Source organism: Pseudophryne corroboree, chromosome 5, assembly GCF_028390025.1.
Source record: "Pseudophryne corroboree isolate aPseCor3 chromosome 5, aPseCor3.hap2, whole genome shotgun sequence".
Lineage (NCBI taxonomy): Eukaryota > Metazoa > Chordata > Amphibia > Anura > Myobatrachidae > Pseudophryne > Pseudophryne corroboree.
The window spans coordinates 376,052,095-376,066,073 of NC_086448.1; the positions used below are offsets into that span (position 1 = coordinate 376,052,095).

The window sequence follows — 13,979 nt, forward strand, 5'->3', positions numbered from 1 at the left end:
AATTATTTTTAACTTCAGCATAATTAGCATATTCTAGGCTAGTGTAGCTAACGTTTTATGAGATGTTCTTTCTCTAATGTCAAAAATAGACTTTCTGCAAGTCTTTTTTTTCCAGGCTTTCAAAAACGAGGTTGTGTTTTCCATTGACTCTTAATTCTGTATGCATTTAATAAGATTTTTTTCTTTTTCAATTGTATGGGCTGCTTAAATGAAGAACCTACTGACAAAACGCCAGTCCGTAGTATAGAGTTGATACTTATGGATAAGAATTAAGGGAAGCAACACAAATAAAGCTATATTCTATAAGCAGGAACTGATATAAATATGTTTTTAAGAGAATTTAAACCTTTTAACTATACTTAAAAAAAACGTGAACACCTATTTATGTGGATATGCTTTACTGTAACCCAAATATGTGCTGCTATGGGCAACATCTCCACTTTTTAAAAAATCTGCACATTAGTAAGTATACCCTATTGGAATCATCCTGGCCTAGTATAGGTTCATTTAGAAAAAGGAATTCTTTGGTCATGTGTCCACCGCCATCATTTGATAATCTCGTCATCCCGACTTTTAGAATGCCGACGGAGTACGGTGTAACTAATTTACCTCTCCCCTGCCCCCTACCCTAACCCAACTGGGGTGGCGGCTAGAGCTAAAATAGTGCAGGTGGTGGCTAGGGCTAAGTCACAGGGAGGGTCTGCTAGGGCTCAGACTCGGGGGTGGCAGCTATAGCTAACCCACCCCTCTAGTGCTTAACCCTCACCGCAGTGCTCACCCTCGCGATGTTAACGTTCGCTGTTCTGGCGCTGGGATTCCGTGTGGTGTCAGGATTTCGGCGTCTGTCTCACGACCGCCGTGATGCTGACCGCATCCTGTTGGTATAACCTAGTCCTCACTGCCTTGGAATGTTTTTTACCATCATATAATAATGTGAAATAAATTACTAATTGCTAATTTTATTTTCTTTAGACTCGTGGATCAATTCCATTTTTCTGGTCACAAAGGCCAAATCTGAAATACAAACCAAAGCCTCAAATCAACAATGCAGTTAACCATGTAAATATATATCTATTTGATTTTTATTTGTTTCCTGTGACTATACTATGCCTTGTCCCACACACACTCTTGTTGGAATTAACAGATGCTGCCTAATCTTTTAGAAGTGTGTTTCAACTTTATTTTCTCTTACGTCCTAGAGGATGCTGGGGTCCACATTAGTACCATGGGGTATAGACGGGTCCACTAGGAGCCACTGGCACTTTAAGAGTTTGAGAGTGTGGGCTGGCTCCTCCCTCTATGCCCCTCCTACCAGACTCAGTTTAGAAAATGTGCCCAGAGGAGCCGGTCACAGCTAGGGGAGCTACTAGAGCTTCTTTAGTTTTATTATTTTTCTAAGAGTTAGTTAGGCACAGGGAGGCTGCTGGCAACAGCCTCCCTGCTTCGTGGGACTTGGGGGGGAGTAGTGTCTGCCCTGAGGGGTTTTGAGCCACTATCTGCGCTGACAGGACATTAGCTCCTGAGGGTGATGATCATTAGCCGCCCCAGGTGACCGCTCACTCCCGCAGCTTGCCGCCACCCCCTAACAGAGCCAGAAAATTCCGGTGGCGAGTGAGTCACCGGTCCCCTCAGCAAGCGGGGAGCCGGTGTGAAAATGGCGGCAACAGGGTGGGAGCGCAGTATTAACTGCGCTTCGGAGGCTCAGAGGTACATAGTGCGGCGCTGTGAGGGGCACCCTGAGCCAGTGCTGATGCCCTACACTGGTCAGCAAGCCTGTCAGGAACCTCCGTTACACTGCCAGCACAACACCTCAGGCCAGTATAAAAAATGAAGAGCATGAAGCAGCGCCATGTTCAGGGGGCGGAGCTTCTCCTCAGAGCAGACCCAGCAGCGTTCAGTTCCATTTTCCTGCCTGCAGATCCTCTACAGAGCCGCTGATGGGGAGAGCTGTCCTTCCAAGCAACTCCAGCTATCCTGTGCGGTTCCAGGGGGTTGTAGAGGAGGGGGAGGCTGTGTAAATACTGTGTAGTCTATTAAGGTACACAGTAAGCACTAGGCAGTTGTATTATTTCTACCTCAGTAAGCGCTGTGTGTGGGTTGGCTCCAATCTCTGCGTCTCTCTGTGGCAGGCTTGGGGGGGAAACGGTCTGACATTTCCATGTGTGTGTTGGGGGGGGTTTGTTGTCTCACATAACCATGGCTAGGGACTCTGTGTCATATGCTGCAGAGGATGTTTCCCCTCAGGAGGAGTCCATTCCATGTACACAGGAATGTAATATCTTGTCTCAGATCCCTATTAATGAGCCTGAGTGGTTAACTTCTATTAAGGGAATGATCTCTCAGATCTCTACCAGAGTAGCTCATACTGACACTGAAACTCGGGTGTTAATGAACTCTATGGCAGTTTGGTCAGGTTCTGTTTCTATTCCTGCGAAATCCCCTAGCATTTACCACAGAAATATGCACTTGCCCAGATTATGCAAGATGACACGGATACCGACTCTGATACAGTAGACGGTGATGGGAACGTGCTGAGGTGGGCGGCATCTCTTGCAAAGGTGGTGCAGCTCATGATTGAGGCCATTAGAGATGTTAAACATTTATGACACGCCACCTGAGCAGGTTGAGGAGGCTTACTTCACTGACAATAAGAAATCCTTGCTTACCTTCCCTGTGTCTAAGAAATTAAACGCTATATTTGAAAAATCCTGGGAAAACCCGGAGAAAAAATTCCAGATCCCAAAAAGGGTTCTGGTTGCTTTTCCCTTCCCTGAGGAGGATAGGAAAAATTGGGAAACCCACCCATAGTTGACGCATCTGTCTCCAGACTATCTAAAAAGGTGGTTTTACCTGTTCCTGGATCTACCGCGTTAAAAGATCCGGCTGATCGTAAGATTGACACTACGCTCAAATCCATATACACTGCTTCAGGAGTGGCGTTAAGGCCCACTATTGCCTGTGCATGGATTTCTAAAGCCATAGTAAAGTGGTCAGGCACATTACTAGAGGATTTGGATACAATGGATAGAAGTGACATTGAATTGTTTTTACGTAACATACAGGATTCTGCATGGTGGAATCCATGAAGGACCTGGGTACGCTGACTGCACGGATATCCTCCATGTCGATTTCAGCTCTCAGGGGACTCTGGCTACGCCAATGGTCTGCAAACGCGGGAATCCAGGAGAAGTGTGGAGAACCTACCCTACACAGGTCAGGCTCTATTTGAAGAAGCGTTGGATGCGTAGATTTCCACGGCAACCGCGGGTAAGTCACCTCTGCTACTCCTACGAAGAAACCATTTTCTTCAACTCTGTCGCAGTCCTTTCGGACCACTAAGGCAAAAAAGTACAAGCCTCCTACCACTTTCTTTAGAGGTGGTCGTGCAAAATCCAAAAAGACTGCACCCGCAGGCTCCCAGGACCAGAAACCTGCTTATGGTTCCTCAAAATCCTCAGCATGACGGTGGACCGCACAGCCTGGAGGACAGGCTGGTGGGCGCGAGACTCAGACGTTTCAGACACGACTACGTGTCGTCCGGCCTGGATCCCTGTGTACTGGATATTGTGTACCTGGGGTACAGACTGGAGTTTCAAGAACTCCCGCTTCACCGTATCTTCAAATCAGGCTTGCCAGATTTGCTGACAGACAGGGCTATCCTACAGGAAGCCATCCTAAAATTGGAAAAGTCACAGGTCATTATCCCTGTTCCACCTCATAAGCAAAACAGGGGTTATTATTCAAACCTTTTCGTGCTACCGAAACCGGATGGTTCGGTCAGACCAATTTTGAACTCGAAACCGTTGAACCCTTACTTGAGGGTGTTCAAGTTCAAAATGGAGTCACTCAGAGCAGTGATCTCCGGTCTGGAGGAGGGAGAGTTTTTGGTATCCCTGGATATTAAGAATGCATACCTCCACATTCCGATTTGGCCGCCACACCAGGCTTATCTCAGATATGTCACTATCAATTTCAGGCACTGCCATTTGGCCTTTCCACAGCACAGAGGGTGTTCACCAAGGTAATGGCAGAGATGATGGTTCTCCTCCGCAGACAGGGGGTGAACATAATCCCATACCTAGACAAGTGGTAGGGATCTCACCTACACATGCACCAGAGGATACGTCTGTTGCCGAAAGCCAGGATTTCACTCCTCTGTTGGCTGCAAATGCCTCACCTTCTGGAGGGCCGCAGGTTCGGAATTCAGGACTGGGCCCTTCTAACCACGGATGCTAGTCTCTGGGGCTGGGGCGCAGTCACTCAAGGGGAAATTTTCCAAGGAATGCGGTAAAGCCTGGAATCCAGTCTTCCAATAAACATTCTTAAACTGAGAGCCGTCCACAATGGCCTCCAAGCAGCTCATCTTCTGCGAGATCGAGCCATTCAAGTGCAGTCGGACAATGTAACGACGGTGTCCTGCATAAACAGTCAGGGCGTAACGAAGAGCAAAACTCCAATGTCATAGATAATAAGGATCATCCTCTGGGCAGAAAAACACGTGGTGGCGCTGTCAGCAATCTCCATTCCGGGAGTAGACAACTGGGAAGCGGACTTCCTCAGCAGACACGATCTTCATCCAGGAGAGTGGGAACTCCATCCGGAGGTGTTCACGGAGGTGACAAATCTTTCGGGGGCTCCTCAAATCGACATGATGGCCTCACGCCTCAACAAGAAGCTTTGGCGGTATTGTTCCAGGTTGAGAGACCCGCAAGCAGTGGCGGTGGACACCCCTGGTAACTCCATGGGTGTTCCAGTCCGTGTACGTGTTTCCTACACTTCCACTCATCCCAAGGGTTCTAAAGCTCATAAGGAGAACAAGAGTTCAGGCAATCCTCATTGCCCCAGACTGGCCAATAAGGGCTTGGTAGGCAGATATTCTGGATTTACTGTTGGAAGATCCGAGGCCTCTTCCTCTTCGGGAGGACCTGTTGCAACAGGTGCCTTTCGCTTATCAAGACTTACCGCGGCTACATTTGTCGGCATGGATATTGAAAGCAAGATATTGGCTCGGAAAGGGCATTCCGAACAAAGTCATTCCTACCCTGATGCAGGCTAGGAAATGTGTAACGTTTAAACATTACCATCGCATTTGGAAAAAGTATGTATCTTGGTGTGAATCCAAGAAGTTTCCTACGGTGGAGTTTCATCTTGGATTGTTTCTCCTCTTCCTGCAAGCTGGTGTGGATATGGGTCTAAGGTTGGGATCCGTAAAGGTCCAGATTTCGGCCTTATTCATTTTCTTCCAGAAACAGATGGCTTCCCTCCCTGAGGGTCAGACTTTTTTGAAAGGGGTTCTGCACATCCAGCCTCCCTTCATGCCGCCTACGACGCCCTGGGATCTGGACATAGTGTTACAGTTCCTCCAATCGGATTGGTTCGAGCCTCTACAGGAGGTTGAAGTCAATTTTCTTACGTGGAAGGCGGTCACTTTGTTGGCCTTAGCTTCTGCACGACGGGTGTCGGAGTTGGGGGCTTTGTTTTGTAAAAGCCCAAATTTGATCTTCCATGAAGATAGAGCTGAGCTTCGGATGTGTCGGCAGTTCCTTCCGAAGGTTGTGTCGTCTTTTCATATCAACCAACCTATTGTGGTGCCAGTTGCTTTTATGAAACAGTAAGCGCAAACCTAGATCAGGGTAAAGAGGTGGATGTAATCTTTTTAGATTTTGCCAAAGCATTCGACACTGTACCACACATGAGACTTATCTACAAGCTACAAGAAACAGGGCTAGGAAGCACAATATGCACTTGGGTCAAAAACTGGTTAGATAATAGGGAGCAGCGCGTTATGGTTAATGGATCTTTTTCAACTTGGACTGAAGTGCTAAGTGGTGTGCCGCAAGGCTCAGTATTAGGACCGCTATTGTTCAATATTTTCATTAACGACCTAACAGAAGGTCTAGAGAGCATGGTGTCAATTTTTGCAGATGATACCAAATTGTGTAAAGTTATAAATGCGGAGGGGGATGCTGAGTCGCTTCAGAACGACTTAATTAAATTAGAAGCTTGGGCAGCAAAATGGAGAATGCGCTTCAATACAGACAAGTGTAAGGTAATGCACTGTGGTAACAAGAACAAAAATAACACCTACCTACTAAATGGGGTAAAATTAGGGGATTCTGTACTGGAAAAGGACTTGGGTGTCCTCATAGATAGCAAACTAAGCAGTAGTACCCAAAGTAGGACTGCAGCAATAAGGCTAATAAGATACTAGCATGCATAAAACGGGGAATGATGCTAGGGACGAGAGTATTATACTCCTGTTATATAAATCACTTGTGAGGCCACACCTTGAATACTCTGTAGAATTCTGGGCACCTTACTACAAAAAGGATATCCTGGAGCTAGAAAAGGTTCAGAGGCGGGCGACCAAACTAATTAAGGGTATGGAGACGCTGGAATACGAGGAAAGGCTTGTAAGACTAGGCATGTTTACTCTGGAAAAGAGGAGATTAAGAGGGGACATGATCAACATTTACAAATATATAAGGGGACAATATACAGATCTTGCGCAGGACCTGTTTTTGGTTAGATCAACACAGAGAACTCGTGGACACTTGCTCAGGTTAGAGGAGAGGATATTCCGCACAATACGGCGTAAAGGCTTTTTTACGGTAAGGACGATACGTGTTTGGAATTCCCTGCCTGAGGGAGTTATAATGGCCGACTCAGTCAACACCTTTAAGAATGGGTTAGATAAATTCCTAATGGATAATGATATCCAGGGTTACGGGGCATAGTCACGCACTATGGTTGTTTTAAAAAAGAGGGGTAAAATGTAACGGCAGTCTTCAACTTCAGTCAAAATTTTAAACAAAATAATCGTGCATAGGAGACCACAAATAGGTTGAACTCGATGGACAATTGTCTTTGTTTCAACCTTAGATACTATGTTACTATGTAACCAAATACAAGTAAAAAAGCTAATTAGTGCTGTTTAGTGTTATATTTGTTTATATGAGAACATTAAGAACACATGTAAAATACTCAATTAAAATATCAGCGGATATTGAGAAACATTTTAATGCAAGCTAAAAACGTGTATATATGTGACTCTAAGTAGGGTATCCAATTATAGGCACAAATATTTTTAGCTGCAAAAGACAGATTTTTATTTTCTCTTGCGTCCTAGAGGATACTGGGGTCCGCATTGGTACCATGGGGGGGGTATAGATGGGTTCACTAGGAGCCATAGGCACTTTAAGAATTTGATAGTGTGGGCTGGCTCCTCCCTCTATGCCCCTCCTACCAGACTCAGTTTAGAAAATGTGCCCAGAGGTGCGGGTCACGCTTTGGGAAGCTCCTGAAGAGTTTTCTGCATTTATTTTTCTATTTGTTATTTTCAGGCAGGTCTGATTGGCACCAGACTGCCTGCTTCGTGGGACTTAGGGGAGGAGGATGGGCCAACCTTCCATTGGGTTAATGGTCCCGTTCCACGCTGACAGACCACTGAGCTCCTGAAGGAATTATTCGTAAGCCCCACCACGGCGAGCGTACATTCCCGCAGCATGCTGCCACCCTTAACAGAGCAAGAAGTGAGAAGAGTGGTGAGTAGAAAGCCGGCGTCCCAGTTAGCGGGTCGCCGGCAGTGATGGCGGCATAAGGTTATGGAGACGCAGCGCTGATAGGCAGGCTGCGACTCCAGGTTTCGGAGGCGTACTAGGTGTGTTACGCTGTGAGGGGCGAGCTGAAGCCTTAAAATATATAATACCCACACTGGCAGCAGCTTACAGGGGTTCTAACCCACTGGTAAAGCACATTATAAACATCAGCGGGTATAAAAAACTGGGAAGACCACGTGCCATTACGGGGGCGAGGCTTCACTATGATCCAGCGGCTCACCAGTGCCATTTTCTCTCTACAGTTCTGAGCAGACTGCTAGAGAAACCCAGCTCCTCCACAAGGACTCCAGATTACCTCAGCGGTACCAGGGGGTCATAGCAAGGGGCGGGGAGCAGTATAAGAGTACTGATACCTTATTATGGGTACTTAGTCTGCGACCCAGCTGGGCTTAAGCTTTAACAGAAGGGCGCTGTGTGGCTGGCTCCATCTTACTCTGTATCTCCCTAGAAGGGCTCTGTGTGGGTTAACTGGGCTTAACCTTTTTTCTTGTGTGTACACCTCACATTACAATGTCTAAGGAGTGTGTTCATTCATGGCAGAGTGCTTTTCTCCCCCGGGGGATCACTACAATGTACTCAGGATAGTACTCATTCTCAGGCTAGTGGATCCGAACCAGCATGGTTGGATTCTCTAAAAGGGATGATCTCGAATATTTCTAATTATCCCGTAATGAGAGAGAGAGACGCAATACTTAAGACTTAAGTCTGTGGATGACCTGATGAATAGATTCAGTTCCCATACTAGCATCTCAGACCCCTGCCATTTGTCCACAAAAGCGTACACTGGCCCAGATCCTGCTGACTGACAATGATGACGACGTGTCAAACGCAGAGGAGGGTGAGGTGGACTCAGTGGGGTGCAGCTCTGTCACAGGGGGTACAGGCCCTGATAGAAGTGATTAAAGACGTTCTGAAAATTCCTGGTAAGATGACAGAGGAGGATGAAGTGCCTTATTTTAATTTAAAAAAGAAATCCTCGACTACTTTTCCTGCATCAAAAGAGTTGAATTCTCTGTTTGAGGAAACCTGGGTTAATCCTGATAAAGTTTCAGATCCCTAAGAGATTACTCACATCCTTCCCTTTCCCTCAGGATGATAGGAAAAAATGGGAAAACCCACCGATTGTTGATACATCAGTATCTACCTTGTCACGCTAGAGTCTTACCTGTCCCTGGGGCAGCCTCCTTAAAGGACACAGATGACCACAAAATTGAGAACACACTCAAATCTCTGTACACTACTGCTGGGGTGGCCCAGAGACCCACTATTGCTTGTGCATGGATCACTAGGGCCATTGCAAAATGCTCAGGAAATGTAATTGACGAATTAGATTCCTTATCCGGGGGGAAGATAGTTTTACTCCTACAGCATATACAGGACTCTGCTAATTTTATAGTAGAGGCCATAAAAGAAATAGGATTGCTCAATGCACACCGGGGTCTATGGCTACGCCAGTGGACTGCGGACGCGAATTCCAGGAAAGGCATGGAAAACCTACCATTTACAGGTGAGGCCCTGTTTGCAGCTGAACTAGATACGTGGATTTCCAAGGCTACGGCGGGTAAGTCTACATACCTCCCTTCCGCAGCTCCCCCAGCTAGAAAAACCTACTCTGCTCCAACGCTGCAGTCCTTTCAGACGTCAAAATGTAAAAATTAAACCAAATGTTCTTCTACAGCTTTCAGAGGCAATAACAGTAAACCCAGAAAACCAGTAACTGCAGGTTCACAGTAACTACCCCGGTTCTGCTTCCTCTAAGCCTTCAGCATGATGGTGGTCTGAACTGCCTGGAAGTCACATATGGGCAACATCATGCTAGGATCCCTGGGTCAAAGATGATATCGCCAAGGGCTACAGACTGGAGTTTCAGGAACTCCTACCTCACAGATTCTTCAAATAAGGCTTACCAGCTTCTCCAGAAACAAGTATGACTTTACAGAAAGCAATTCAAAAACTGGTACAGACTCAGGTCATTGTTCCAGTTCCACTTCAACTGCAAAACCAGGGTTCTTATTCCAACCTGTTTGTAGTTCCGAAACCGGACGGTTCGGTAAGGCCCAAGCTCAAGATGGAGTCTCTGAGAGCGGTGATCTCAGGTCTGGAGGAGGGGGAATGTTTGGTGTCTCTAGATATCAAGGATGCATAACTTCATATTCTGATTTGGCCGCCTCATCAGGCTTATCTAAGGTTTGCATTACTGGACTGTCACTACCAGTTCCAGGCCCTGCCATTTGGCCTCTCTACGGCACCGAGGGTATTCACCAAGGTAATGGCAGAGATGATGTTTCTCCTCCGCAAACAAGAAGTGAAAATAATACCGTACCTAGACGATCTGCTGATAAAAGCACCATCCAGGAAGAGGTTGTTGGACAACATTGCCCTCTCAACCCGACTACTCCTGGATCACGGGTGGTTTCTGAACCTACCAAAATCTCATCTGGAATCAACACGGAGGCTTCCGTTCCTGGGGATGATACTGGATATGGAGGCACAGAAGGTATTCCTTCCTTTAGACAAGGCATTGGTAATCCAGTCGATGGTACGGGATGTTCTAAAACCAACCTGGGTATTGGTGCATCTATGCATTCGCCTCCTAGGGAAGATAGTAGACTCATATGAGGCACTGCAGTACGGAAGGTTTCACGCAAGGCCCTTCCAGTTGGATCTGTTGGACCAATGGTCCGGATCGCATCTTCACATGCACCAGAGGGATCCGTTTGTCGTCAAAAGCCAGGATTTCCCTTCTGTGGTGGCTTCAGACTTCTCAACTGACCGAGGGCCAAAGGTTCGAGATTCAAAATTGGATTCTGCTAACCACAGATGCAAGCCTCAGAGTTTGGGGAGCAGTCACCCAAGGGGAACCGTTCCAAGGAAAATGGTCAAGTCAGAAAACCATCCTTCCAATCAACATTCTGGAACTAAGGGCCATATACAACGCCCTTCTGCAGGAATCAAATCTTCTTCAAGATCTTGCCATTCAAGTTCAGTCGGACAATGTGATGGTGGTAACGTACATAAACCGACAGGGAGGAACGAAGAGCAGAGCAGCAATGTCAGAGGTGACAAGGATTCTCCTCTGGGCGTAAAGACACACTGTGGCGTTGTTGCCAATCTTCATCTCGGGAGTAGACAACTGGGAAGCAGACTTCCTCAGCAGACACTACCTCCACCCAAGAGAGTGGGGCCTTCAACCGGAGGTGTTTGGGTGTTTGACACGTCGGTGGAAAATGCCACAAATCGACATGATGGCCTCCCGTCTCAACAAGAAGCTCAAGCGGTATTGTTCCAGGGCGAGAGACCCACAAGCAGTGGCGGGGGACGCTCTGGTGACTCCATGGGTCTACCAGATGGTGTACGTGTTTCCACCACTTCCATTAATCCCAAAAATTCTCAAAAGAATAAAAAGGGAAAAGGTTCAAGCAATTCTCATTGCTCCGGACTGGCCAAGAAGGGCCTGGTATGCGGATATACTGGAGATGCGCCTAGAGGACCCATGGCCTCTACCTCTTTGCGAGGACCTTCTACAACAGGGTCTGTTCGTCTATCAAAACTTACCACGGCTATGTTTGACGGCATGGAGGTTGAGCATCAAATTCTAGCCCGGAAGGGGATCCCGGATAGGGTTATTCCAACCCTGATCCAAGCCAGAAAGGGGGTAACGTCTAAACATTACCACCGCATTTGGAAAAAATATGTCTTTGTGTGAGAACAGGAAATTTCCTGCGGTGGAATTTTAACTAGGACGTTTTCTCCTTTTCCTGCAGTCAGGTGTGGATGTGGGCCTACGTTTGTGCTCCATAAGTCCAGATTTCGGCCTTATCCTTATTCTTCCAGAAACAATTGGCTTCTCTCCCTGAGGATCAGACATTTTTGAATGGGGTTCTGTACATCCAACCGCCCTTTGTGCCTCCTACGGCACCTTGGGATCTCAACGTGGTGTTTATAGTTCCCGCAATCGGAATGGTTTGAGCCTTTACAGGATGTTGACGTCAAGTTTCTTACGTGGAAGGCTGTCACACTGTTGGCCATGGCTTCTGCAAGGCGTGTGTCGGCGCTGGGGGCGTTGTATCACAAAAGTCCCTATTTGATTTTTCATGAAGATAAGGCTGGTCAGAACTCATCAGCAATTTCTTCCAAAGGTGGTGTCTGCGTTTCATATCAACCAACCTATTGTGGTTCCGGTGGTTACCGACACCTCTGCTACTTCAAAGTCTTGGATGTTGTGAGGGCTTTGAAGATCTATGTGAAGCGGACAGCTCGTCAGAGAAAGACAGACTCGCTGTTTGTTCTCTAAGATCCCATTAATAATACTGGGTGTCCTTCTTCAAAGCAGACAGTTGCACGCTGGATCAGGCTTACTATCCAGCATACTTAATCCACGGCAGGTTTGCCATGTCTATAATCTGTACAGGCCCACTCTGCTAGGTCAGTGGGTTCTTCTTGGGCGGCTGCCGTGGGTATCTCGGCTTTACAGCTCTGCCGAGCAGCTACTTGGTCAGGTTCGAACGCGTTTGCTAAGTTCTACAAGTTTGATACTTTATCCTCTAAGGACCTTCAGTTTGGTCAATCAGTTCTGCAGGAACCTCTGCACTCCCACCCGGTTTGGGAGCTTTGGTACATCCCCAGGGTACTAATGTGGACCCCAGTATCCTCTAGGACGTAAGAGAAAATAGGATTTTAATTACCTACCAGTAAATCCTTTTCTCTTACGTCCTAGAGGATGCTGGGGACTCCGTAAGGACCATGGGGAATAGACGGGCTCCGCAGGAGACATGGGCACTAAAAAGAACTTTAGGTATGGGTGTGCACTGGCTCCTCCCTCTATGCCCCTCCTCCAGACCTCAGTTTAATACTGTGCCCAGAGGAGACTCCTCCAGACCTCAGTTTAATACTGTGCCCAGAGGAGACTGTGTGCACTACAGGGAGCTCTCCTGAGCTTCCTGAAAGAAAGTATTTTGTTAGGTTTTTTATTTTCAGGGAGACCTGCTGGCAACAGGCTCCCTGCATCGTGGGACTGAGGAGAGAGAAGCAGACCTACTTAAATGATAGGCTCTGCTTCTTAGGCTACTGGACACCATTAGTTCCAGAGGGAGTCAGAACGCAGGTCTCCCCTAGCGGTTCGTCCCGAAGCCGCGCCGCCGTCCTCCTCTCAGAGCCGGAAGATAGAAGCCGGGTGAGTATAAGAAGATAGAAGACTTCAGAGGCGGCAGAAGACTTCAGATCTTCAATGAGGTAACGTGCAGCGGTAACGCTGTGCGCCATTGCTCCCACACAGAACACACACACAGCGCACACTGTGGGGTGCAGGGCGCAGGGGGGGTGCCCTGGGCAGCAATGTATACCTCTAGGACTGGCTATGATTAGATTTACACTATTTAGTGGTATTTCAGAGTATCCCCGCCAGTTTGTTTAAAAAAAAAAAAAAAAAAAAGCGGGACCGAAGCCCGCCACTGAGGGGGCGGGCTTCTTCCTCAGCACTCACCAGCTCCATTTTCTCCACAGCATACGCTGAGAAGCTGGCTTCCCGGACTCTCCCCTGCTGATCACCGGTGACAGAGGGTTTTAAAGAAGGGGGGGGGCACATAATTTGGCGCAGTGAATATATATATATATAAAAAGCGCTATATCTGGGTAAATTTTTGTTTTTCCAGGGTTATTGGCGCTGGGTGTGTGCTGGCTTAATCTCTCTCTGTCTCTCCAAAGGGCCTTGTGGGGAAACTGTCTCCAGATAGAGCTTTCCCTGAGTGTGTGGTGTGTCAGTATGTGCGTGTCGGCATGTCTGAAGCGGAAGGCTCTCTTAGGGATGAGGTGGAGCGCATGTGTGGTGTCGCCGTCGGCAACGCAGACACATGACTGGATGGATATGTGGAATATTTTAAATGCAAATGTGAATTTATTGCACACACGTTTGGACAAAGCAGAGTCCATGAACGGTACGGTGGGTCAGACCCTGCCTTTCCCTATGTCACAGGGGCCTTCGGGGTCTCAAAAGCGCCCACTTTCTCAGATAGTTGACACAGATACCGACACAGATTCTGACTTTAGTGTCGATTATGATGATGCGAGGTTGCAGCCAAAGTTGGCAAAGAGTATTCATTATATGATTATTGCTATAAAGGATGTGCTGCATATTATAGATGACCCCGCGGTGCCTAATCCCTAAGATACACATGTTTAAAGAAAAGAAGCCTGAGGTTACTTTTCCACCTTCCTTTGAATTAAATGAGTTATTTGAAAGTGCTTGGGAAACTCCAGATAAGAAACTGCAGATTCCCAAAAGGATTCTTATGGCGTATCCTTTCCCGATCAAGGACAGGATTCGGTGGGAATCCTCCCCACGGGTGGACAAGGCGGTGATGC

At 47.2% G+C, this 13,979-nt stretch overlaps 1 protein-coding gene across 1 annotated transcript in view; it reads left to right on the top strand.

Annotated features, from left to right (window-relative positions):
• The window catches only part of SACM1L (SAC1 like phosphatidylinositide phosphatase), a 424,002-nt gene that overhangs the window by 219,100 nt on the left and 190,923 nt on the right, over positions 1–13,979 (top strand). The window contains exon 10 of the mRNA XM_063922680.1: positions 973–1,059. Coding sequence (XP_063778750.1) covers positions 973–1,059 — 87 coding nt within the window. The remainder of the gene's footprint in view (positions 1–972; positions 1,060–13,979) is intronic.